Below are 10,911 nucleotides of genomic sequence, written 5' to 3' on the forward strand. Positions count from 1 at the left end.
CCTAAACTCTCTGGGCAGGGCAAGGGAGGGAGAGGGTCCTGCACCCCAGTGTAGCCCAGCCTGGCCCTCCTTGCTGCCCTACTCTGCCTCCATTTCAGCTGCCAGTTCCGGAGGCAGAGAAGCTGCAAGCCTGGGTCAAAACTCACCCAAGGCAAAGGCCATGCTGGGAGGCACTGAGTCATTGGCTGGTTCCTGTTGACAACTGTCACTTCCCCTGGCGCCAGGTCCATCAGGTCTCCCTCCTCCTCCCCAGCCCTCCAGCCTCTGTCCTCCATCCCCCAGTGTGACTCAAGTGTGCCCCCCTGAAATCCCTGTGAACCCCAAGAAACACAGGAGAGCAGGAGTTTGAAGTTTCTAGAATTTAAATATATAAAGTGCAACCACATAGCTTATCAAGACTGAGCACATCCTCTGAGTTGGAAGTTGGGGGATGAGTGAAACCCAGTGATCTCCAGAGGCCGGGGTAGACAAGGCTCATCGTCACACCAGCAGGCAGGGTTTTAGTTTTCCCAAGTAACCCTGAACCCATCTCTCCGTCTTCAAGGCACAGCTCTCTCTGCCTCCCTTCAGCTTGAAACTGTGAACAAAGAACACAGGAGAGGGCTGAGTCGCCACAGTCACCCACTGGGTACGGTGCCCAAGTCCCCTCTCTGCTTCCACGCACCCAGGTGACCCTGAGTATCCTCTCTGGGCCTTGCTCTTTCCCTTTATATATGAAATCACTGTGATCTGTGGCTTGCTCATGGGGGGAGGGGGGCATCCAGAGCATCAGGAGCTCATTGATGGAGCTTCCTGGACCCTTCTCGTAGAGATTATGATTCCATGTGTCAGAGTGGAACAGAAGACTTTGGAGACACGCTGAGGATTAGCTTAGATGAAAAAAATTGGCCTCCTTGAATATCTCTCGGTGTCAACTTTTAGTGTCTCCTGTCCGGCTGGAACCTCACTCATTCTCTCATGTGTGTGTTCTTTTCTGATCTGCCCACTTCCCAATTTGACTGTTGCCCATTCCAGAGCCCAACTCTGCCTCTACTCTCTGGGAGAACTTAGACAATTATCTCTTCCTCCAGGAACCTAAGTCGTCCTGATAACAGAAATGTGTGCTTCTGGGGTTTAGCAGAGACAACACGCGTGAAACTGCCTTAGAAAGCTGAGCAGTGTCTGTTACCCCAGTCAAGTGTGATGCAGCCATCAGGCTGAAACCCCTTCACCCAAAAGCAATATGGAGGCGACCTGATAATGCGGTACAGAGGAGCTCCCAGTCCCTAAACTACAGGTTGGCAAATGCAGAGGCACGAATAATCATCACAACCTTGTTCTTTCCACTACATGATAATCCCAGTGCTTGTGTTAAGCAATTCCTTCCTCCGGGCATACAATACTGGGATATAGTCATTGGCACCCTGGACTTGCCAGAAACAAGTCGCTGCAGGAGTTCCTGGCACCTGCTGCGCAGCTCCGCGCGCCCCCTAGCGCCCAAGAGCGGCTCTGCATGCGAGTTGGGGGGGGGGGCCTCACTCTCCGGATTTACAAAGCTTATTCTTGTGGAACAGCGCCATCTCGTGTTTGCTCTTGTCATTCCTGCCGACCACATTCCCTCTGGAGGGGAAGGGCCCGGCAGGTGATCACTCACATTGCAGCCTGGTAAGCACAGGTGGAGCTGGTTTCTCTGTAACACTGGATTGTCTTCTGGGAAATCCTTTTCTGCGCAAATGAGAAGCAGCATCGGGAGGAAGAGACGTGCACTAGGAGACAAGCACAGAAGACAGCTTGCATCCCTCTCTCAGCCTCTCACCCACAAAGCCCCTCCCAGGACATCCCCAGGCTTGGGGACCACATCCAGAGGACTCCAGCACAGCCTGGTCTCAGCAGCCACTCAGGTGTGGGGTTAGGTGAAGAGTCAGAAGATGGGTTCAGATCGGAGCTCCCTGCAAACTAGCTGGCATTTGTGAGAAGGAACCCAGGCCTGGCCCAGACTTTCCTCCATTAAAAAAAAAAAAAAAAAAAGACTTTAGGCCTTAGTTTTTAATGGTTCATTTATTTTGACATTCCAGCCCAAGTGTATTGTTCTGTCCCCAGGGTTCTAGATCTCATACCCTGGGGGACCAGTCAGCCCAATGCACACAGGACACTGTGGTTCCGAGTACACAGACCCAGGGCCAGATGAGCTCAAAAAGAGAAGGGAAGAGCTCCCAAGAACTAACCAGCTCCCCTACTCTGTCTCTTCTGTTCCCTTCTCCCCTGATGCTTAGCTGGTTCCAGGCTCCACCCCAACTCAGCTGGTTTCTACATTCCTCTTTCATCTATCCACTCCCTAGCCCCAAAAACTTTGCGTTCCAATCTTGGCTCCTTCCTCCTAGTTAAAAAAAAAAAACCCCAAAAACAAAAAAACCTTTCATGTCTATTACTAGATGGATATTCCTCCAACCCTGGAGGGTATGCAATTACCAAACTCCATTTTTACCAAGAGAGAAATCCATCTGAGAATTAAAGGGCCTGAGACTTGCTCAACGTTAGCCAACTATTAAATGGCTCGAGCCTTGGTCCTGCTTGCAGATTCTGCCCATGATCTAAACACACTGTGGAGGCAAGACCCGGCTCCTCCTCCTCTGGTCCTCAGGGCTCCCAGCTTGACTTAAAAATCTTGCAATTCCTCCAACTGCCTGCAGGGTCTGGACTAGACAGAGCCTCCTCAGGCTGAAGCTGGCAACTTCAAAGCTCTCCATGTTTGCTCCTGGTTCATGGTCCTACTGGCCAGCTCTGCCCCCAGCCCACTGGAATCCCCCATTCCTCCTCTTCAGGTAGGAGGAAGTGAGACAGAGTGGGTGAGTTCAAGGTGAGTCCTGCCCAAACCCCCCGAGCACCTGCCTGCCTGCCTGCCCTCCCCAGGGGTAAGCAAAGGGACTCCGACTACACTTACTGCTCTTGCTGTCCACGTCTTGTGGCCATGTTGCAGCCAGCAGCAGGCACACCAGGGCCACAGAGGTCAGTTTCATCTCGGATGTTTGTGCCTCTTTCGAGCAGCCTCGGTGTGTTGGGTGAAGCCAAGGGCTCTCTCTGGTCCCATCCTCGGTGCCTGGAGCTTTTATCTGAAGACCTGGGGTGGGGTTTCCCAGGACAAGGGGAAGAGGTGGGAGTCACAGGGAGAGGGACAGTTACTCACACCCAGTGACCACATGGAAAAATCCTTTCCTCATCTCTCCTAGATGACATTCGAGGTATGTTTGGGTGCTGGTTGGCCTCGGGAACTTCCCCAAGTGCAGGAGCCAAGATAAAGATCTCAAAGAAGCTCTTCTGGCTGAGTGGGAAGTCAAGAAAGGTGAGCGGGAGGAAGTGGCCTGTGTGTGGCTTCTCTAGCCCACACAGTTCCATCCCAGCCTGTTGCCACGCATGACCCGTGGAGCAGGATGGAGCAGAAGCGTTCTGGGCCTGTGCAGAAACACAGGCTTACCTTGGAATCCCCGTTCTGCGAACTCACAGTGGCCTGCCCTTTCCCAAGTCACAGAGCCATCCAAGATGGCAATAAGAATGCATATCGCACAGTGGGACCTAAGAATGAAAGAAGAGTCTCTGTGGCCAGTGCCTGGTCCCTGGGTATTTGGTATTTCTATTTTCTTAGTCCTCAGCACTTCCTTCCATTACCCTGTTCTGGGCCTTTCCTTAGCCCCAGGGAAGAGCACCCTAGGAGATGCAGGGCCCGAGCTGAGCCATTGTGCCTCAACGCATAGACAAACAAGATAAAGCCATGCAGTGTAAGGACTGCAACAGATGGGCATGACCTGAGCCCCGAGGAGGGCGAGGAGCCACCTCACCCTGTGGTGTCTGAGAGTGATCTTTAGGCAAGGTCTCCTGCAGGCTGGTGTGGGGAGGGCCGTGTGAGGGAGGAGAAGGGGTTTCTGCAAGGACCTCAAGGAACAAGGGAGCACACTTCATTCCAAGTCCAGAGGCAAAGCTGGACTGCGGGGGTGTAACGAGGAGTGGCTGAAGAGAGATGTGACTTCCGAGGGGCCAGTTCAGACATTAAACCCATTGCTTGGAAGACACAGCACATAGCCCCGTGCAACTGTGTATTCCTCATGATTCCATCCACAGGTGCTCAGGAAAAGGTAGCTGAGTCAAATGTACGTGTGGAACATGAGGCCCAGGTGCATGATAGAGTTGTAGAGGGTTTTGGCTGGACGGGTCTATTTGATCGTGAACTTGCCAGCTCAGACCCCTTCAGTGGCTCCCCACCGTCCATCCGGTGACGTGCAAGCAACCCACTGGACACTTATGGTGCTTTTTGTTAGGTCTCAGTGGATTCTTTCATCCTGTTGTGACCTCTCTCTCTCCCTCTGGGAACACCCCATCCGTTTCTAATATCACTGTCTCCACCAAGATGCTTGTGCTTTTCCACGCCATCAGGATCTCCTCCTGCTTTGAATGTTCCTGTGCCTGGGTCACTACAGGAAGGTCTTATATTCCTGCAGCCGTCCTTGATGCTCTGGCATGTCTGGGTTGAAAGTGTCCTTCAAGACCATCCGCAATGGTGGCTCTTAAATTTTTCTGAGAGCTTTTGCAAAAGTGTGAAAGTCTGTCCATGCTAGAGAAAGAAAACTCCAAGTGATTCTCTCGGCACCGGAAGGAAAGAATCGTGCATCTGCCATGAGCTCTTCAGAGTATCCTGGATCAAAACTGCTCTCCGAAAGGAAAGTCACTTGCTCCTATTGAGAATGGGTTGCAGAGACAGGGGGCTAGGACTTGAGCCCTGGCCATCTGACCTCCAAGTGCACCTGTCTCTGAGAACATGTTCAGCTCATTACTTCTGCTGAGCCAGGAGCCATTTTGGGGGGTTTTCTGTCACCCCCAAAATAGTAGAAGTAGTTGAGATCACTGTTGTCCCTCTCCTGTTTGTTCCCTTGGTCCCTGGAGATGGATGGAGTTTTATTCCATGACCCTGGCATCTCCGGGGAGAGGGGAGTTGGTTGGCCAAATGTAACTCTGGGTCCCTTAGACTTGACAAATGGAGGGGGAACAGTGTGGTCACCCAGGAAATTATTTGCCCTCCCCCTCCTCTTGGGGCTGTCCCTCCAACAGCTCATTTCCCCTCATCCCCCTTGCTGTGGCCACCACCAGCCCCACACAGGAAGAAGGACCAGCAAGACTTAGTCATGCCTTTCCTCCCCAGGCCCCCTTGGTACCTGGAGGGGACTCACTGCAGGCTCTGACCACACAGCAGCTTCATGGGCCACACAGGCATCTCCCCAATACAACGTGGCCATCGACGGCAGGGACTTCATCTCTAGGCCCTAGCACAGGGGCCAGGACCAAGTGTTAACTCCCTAAGATATTTGTGACATCGTGTGAGCCGGGACGGAATGACCTAGGAAGGATGCAGGAAACACCCTCAGGATAAACATCATGACTCATATAAATAAATCTTTCCTTTTTTATTGGTGCATGTTAATTATACAGAATAGTGGGTTTCCTTGGGGAATGATCATACAGGCTTATAACAGAATTTGATCAATTTCACTCCCTGATAGCTTCCCTTATCCTCCCCCTCCCTCCCCTGATCCCCTCCCTCTACCTTCTTTCTACCTTCATGATGTCATTTTTTTTCCTTTCTAGCTTCCAATTTGAGAGAAAAATATGATATTTGTTGTTCTATGTCTGACTTATTTTGCTTAACTTAATGCTCTCCAGTTCCATCCATCTTCCTTCATATGACACAACTTCATTCTTCTTTATGGCTGAATAATACTCCCGTGTACATGTGTGTGTGTGTGTGTGTGTGTGTGTGTGTGTGTGTGATTTTCTTTATCCATTCATCTATTGATACCTAGACTGGTTCTATAACTTGGCTATTGTGAATTGTGGAACTATAAACATGAGAATATTATATTTATTATGCTGATTTTAATTCTTCTGGATAAATACCCAGGAGTGGTAAAGCTGGATCATGTGGTAGTTCTATTTTTAGTTTTTTTGAGGCACCTCCACATTGATTTCTATAGTGGCTCTACCAATTTGTGTTCCTACAGTGTCTAACCCCTTTCCCCACATCGTCACCAGCGTTTATTATTGTTTGTATTCTTGATGACTGCTGTTCTGATGGAACCTCAGTGTAGTTGTGATTTTCATTTCCCTGATGGCCAAAGATGCTGAGTATTTTCATAAAATTGTTGACTGTCTGTATTTCTTCTTCTGAGAAGGGTCTGTTCAGTTCATCTGCCATTACTTGACTGGGCTGTTGTTTGGGTGTTGAATTTGTTTGTGTTCTTTATGTATACAGGATAGTAACCCTCTGTCTGAGAAGTCGCCAGCAAGAATCTTCTCCCGTTCTGTTAGGCTATCTCTTCAAGCTGTGGTTTCTTTTGCTGTGCAGAAGCTGTTCAATGTGATGCTATCCCATTTACGGATTCTTCTTATTACTTTCTGAACTACCTGAGTCCACTCAAGATGTCATAGCTTGAGCCTCTATATTAAAGTATTTCCCCTGTTTTCTTCTAGCATTTGCCAAGTTTCTGGTCTACTCCCTAGGTCCGTGATCCATTCTGATTGACTATTGTACAGGTGAGAGAGAGAGGGATCTAGTTTCATTCTTCTACATGTAGATAACCAGTTTTCCCAGCAAACAAAATTTTTCTCCTGATTCAATGTTTAGAAGCTAGGAGGTGCCTGAAGGTGGTTATTTTTATTAGTCATCTTTTCGGAAATAGGTACTAATTTACTGAAGACACAGACCAGACAGACTTCAACCAGTATGGATCCATATTAAAATCATCACTTCCGGTGGTGTCCGGGGATATCCAGGGTGTCCATGGGTTCCAGGCTCTCTTGCCTCCCCCTTGCTGACCAGGTGGATTGGCTCCTGCCCCTGCCACCTGCTCTTCAGTCACAGCTCAGCTCAGCTCCCCCATGGCCAGAGACCCATGGGGGAAAGACATTTTCTCAGCACCACAGAGGTGCAGAGATACTTGTTGTTTTATCCACCTCTGGGACTGAGTCTTCCTAGTTTCCTTCCTAGTTTTCCTTCCTGTCGGGAGGAAGAGGGTACTGCTCTCTGGAGTCAGGCATCACTGGGTGAAATCTCAGCTCCACGCTTGGCCTTGGGCAAGTAGCTGAGGCTTTCTGAGCTCTGTTCCCTCTCATAAGCTCCAGTGCAAACTGGCCCTGCTACATCTCTCCCTGTTGATTTCAAAATAAGCTTCCCCGATTTTAACCTAATTTTGAGTTATCTGAAGGGTTAAGTGATGTGTAAGAGGGAGGGAGGGGAGAGGAAAAGGAAAGGGGGTTGGAAGGTTGAAGCCCCTTGTGGAGTACCTAACATGTACCTAACACCCCGGGGACAAGCAGGGCACAGCTCTGCCCTCGGGGACTGACAGCCCACTGGGGCGCAGGTCTTGGTGGGAAATGTAAGACAAGCTCCAGGGGACAGCATCCTGAGAGCTGCGGAGTGTACGGAAGCTGTCACCTCTAGCACTAGGTCCCCTTTCCTCCTGGGTCCTGGACCACTCTGAGGTGTCCACATGTGACCAAGGCAATGCCACCACCTCCCTACAGGGGCCAACTTCCTAGACTCCTTCCTTCTAAGCTGGTGCTGCTGACACCCAGGCCAGGCTTTGTGCTGCTGCCAGCGCAGGGTCCTCTGGGGTCCTGGCCCAGGTCCGCTGGCCCCGCCCACAGCGAGGATGCGCAGCACCCCTCCCCCACCGGGAATCCAAAGCCCCGCCTCCTGGGGCAGGAAAATCTTCCTCCATTTCTTCCTACCGCTGCACCCTTCAGTTCTCCTTAGGGCCCCCACCCCCGTGTACCGCTCAGTCTCCATGTAAAAGAGCCATCGTGTGTCTCGCAGCAACAGGCAGCCTGAGGGTGCCCAAGGATGTCCGCAGCAGCGGTCATTGCCAGCTTCTCTGTGTGCTGCTGAGCCTGACAACTTGGCCTGCTGTGCCGGGGTGAAGTGCAAATGTGGGCTCTGTTCACAGAGTCCTGCCCAGCGTGGCCACAGGGCTCTGGCCACACAGCCTGGCTCACTGTCCTGTTCTGCATGGATCCTGGAACTTCACCGGCCCTTCTGCCTGGAGCCTGTTTCTGGCTTCATGTGGTGGAGACCCTGCAGGCTGTGACCCCCAAGCTAATGGAGTGACCCCATCCCCGTCCCTGTCCCCCACCACCCCACCAGCAGCAGGTGTCTCATACTGTGGCAGTTTCCTAGTCCTCCTCACACACACCCCTGCCTGGGAACTCCCAGAGGGCAGGAAGCCCTCCATCAAGGTCAGCAATTTGTTCTGCAGTACCCAACACGGATCATGTGCGGGGATTATGCTGGAGAGGAGGAGGAAATCTGTTTTTTGTTGTTAATTTGGTTTTGTTTTTGTACCAGGGATTGAATTCAGCTTAACCACTGAACCACATACCTACTCCTTTTTGTTTTTAAGATAGGATCTTTTTAGGGCTGGAGATGTGGCTCAAGCGGTAGCGCGCTCGCCTGGCATGCGTGCGGCCCGGGTTCGATCCTCAGCACCACATACAAAGATGTTGTGTCCGCCAATAACTAAAAAATAAATATTAAAAATTCTCTCTCTCTCTCTCTCTCTCTCTCTCTCTCTCTTAAAAAAATTTAAAAAAAAGTACTTCTCAGTCTTCTGAGATGTAGTCTTCTAAAAAAAAAAAAAGATAGGATCTTTTTAAAATTTATTATTTATTCTGATTTGTTATACATGACAGCAGAATGCATTTCAATTCCTAGTACACATATAGAGCACAATATTTCATGTCTCTGGTTGCACACAAAGTAGAGTCACTCCATTTGTGTCTTCATACATGTCCTTAGGGTAATGATGTCCATCTCATTCCACCATCTTTCCTACCCCCACCCCCACCTCCCCTCCCTCCCTTCCCCTCCCTCTCCTTTTCCCTATTGAAAGTTCCTCCATTCCTCCCATGCTCCCCCACCCATCCCCATTATGAATCAGCATCCTCACATCAGAGAGATCATTCGGCCTTTGGTTTGGGGGGATTGGCTTACTTCACTTAGCATGATGTTCTCCAGCTCCATCCATTTACCTGCAAATGCCATGATTTTATTCTCTTTTAATGCTGACTAATATTCCATTGTGTATATATACACCACTCTACCACGCGGCCTGCGCAGTGGTTTCATTAATGAGGTTCTGGCATTAAGTTAGTTAGAAGAGATCAAAATAAAACACACAGACAGTACCTTATTTTACATTGCTAGGTCCGAGACGGCTCGCCTCCCTGTTTCCCTGCCTCCAGCCGCCCAGCAGGGCAGCGAGGATTACTCTGGGCTAGCAGGAGAGAGAGAGAGCGAACACGCCGGGGAGTAGCCTTTTATTTGGGGGGACAAGAGATTCAGGGGAGAATTCCATCCAATGAAGGTTGAGGGGGGGCTGCACTCCAAGGTCAGGGTCAGTGATTGGGTCTCCAGGGTCAGTGGTTACGCACACCCCCACACGGATGGGCTCTCTCATCAGGAAAGGGTCGGGATAACTCCGACACAGCCAGAGTGCCTCAGGCCCTTAACGGGAGTCACCCAATCACGTGTCAGAATGGCTCCCCACACACCACAGTTTCTTTATCCATTCATCTATTGAAAGGCATCTAGATTGGTTCCACAATTTAGCTATTGTGAATTGAGCTGCTATAAATATTGATGTGGCTGTGACTCTGTGTTATGCTGTTTTTAAGTCCTGTGTGTATAAACTGAGGAGTGGGATAGCTGGGTCAAATGGTGATTCCATTCCAAGTTTTCCAAGGATTCTCCATGCTGCTTTCCATATTGGTTGCACCAATTTGTGGTCCCACCAGCAATGTAAGAGTGTGCCCTTTTTCCCCACATCCTCGCTAACACTTATTGTTGTTTGTATTCTTAGTAGCTGCCATTCTGACTGGAGTGAGATGAAATCTTAGAATAGTTTCGATTTGCATTTCTCTAATTGCTAGAGATATTGAACCTTTTTTCCTATATTTGTTGATTAATTGTGTGTCATCTTCTGAGAAGTGTATGTTCAGTTCCTTGGCCCATTTATTGATTGGGTTATTTGTTTTTTTTTATTTTTGGTGTTAAGTTTTTTGAGTGCTTTATATATGCTAGAGATTAGTGCTCTATCTGATGTGCATGTGGTAAAAATTTGCTCCCATTCTGTAGGCTCTCTACTCACCTCACTGATTGTTTCTTTTGCTGAGAAGCTTTTTTGTTTGAATCCATCCCATTTACTGATTCTTGTTTTTATTTCTCTCTCTATAGGAATCTTATTAAGGAAGTCAGGGCCTAATCCGATATGATGAAGATTTGGCTCAGTGGTAAAGCGCTCACCTGGCACATGTGAGGCACTAGGCTTGATCCTCAGCACCACATAAAATAAATTAATAAAATAAAGGTATTGTGTTCAACTACAATTAAAAAATATATTTATATTTTAAAAAGACAGGCTCTTGCTAAATTTCTTAGGTCTCACTAAGTTGCTGAGGCATGTTTTGAACTCACGATCCTCCTGCTTCAGCTTCTTGAGCCACTGGGATTACTGGCATGCGCCACTGCACCCCACTGAGAAGGAGAGTTGTAACCTCACTCAGTATGAAGAGGTTAGGGGACACACAGAAGTCACACAGGCGGCCAGTGTATGTGCTGATGGGCACCATTGCACATGTGGAATGCAAGCTCCTTCATTCATTCATTCATCCCCTCTGAGAATGTCTTTGGAGGGCCCACTGTTTACAGCCCCTGCACAGTCAGGCTGGAGGGGACACAGCTGCACAGAGCTGTCCTCCAGGGCGCGGGCCCAGGGAGGCCAACACATACCAACCAACAGCTGAGCACAGACAGCAAGGACTGTCACCAGTAAGAATACCAAAGGCTGAGGGCGGGCTCCTTGGTTTTAGTGTGACGTTTCAGCTGGACCTGGA

The 10,911-nt window shown here is 49.6% G+C and overlaps 1 protein-coding gene across 1 annotated transcript; it reads right to left on the reverse strand.

The window, feature by feature from the left end:
* Positions 1-1,514: 1,514 nt before the first annotated feature.
* On the reverse strand, positions 1,515-2,996 carry CCL1 (C-C motif chemokine ligand 1; the record flags this gene model as incomplete). The annotated part of the gene is made up of 3 exons (XM_081271742.1): positions 1,515-1,599; positions 1,634-1,745; positions 2,921-2,996. The coding sequence occupies 3 exons, from the start codon at positions 2,994-2,996 to the stop codon at positions 1,515-1,517; spliced, it is 273 nt and encodes a 90-aa protein (XP_081127868.1).
* Between the last annotated feature and the right edge of the window lie 7,915 nt (positions 2,997-10,911).

Source organism: Spermophilus citellus (genome assembly GCF_964194105.1).
Source record: "Spermophilus citellus genome assembly, chromosome: 17".
NCBI lineage: Eukaryota > Metazoa > Chordata > Mammalia > Rodentia > Sciuridae > Spermophilus > Spermophilus citellus.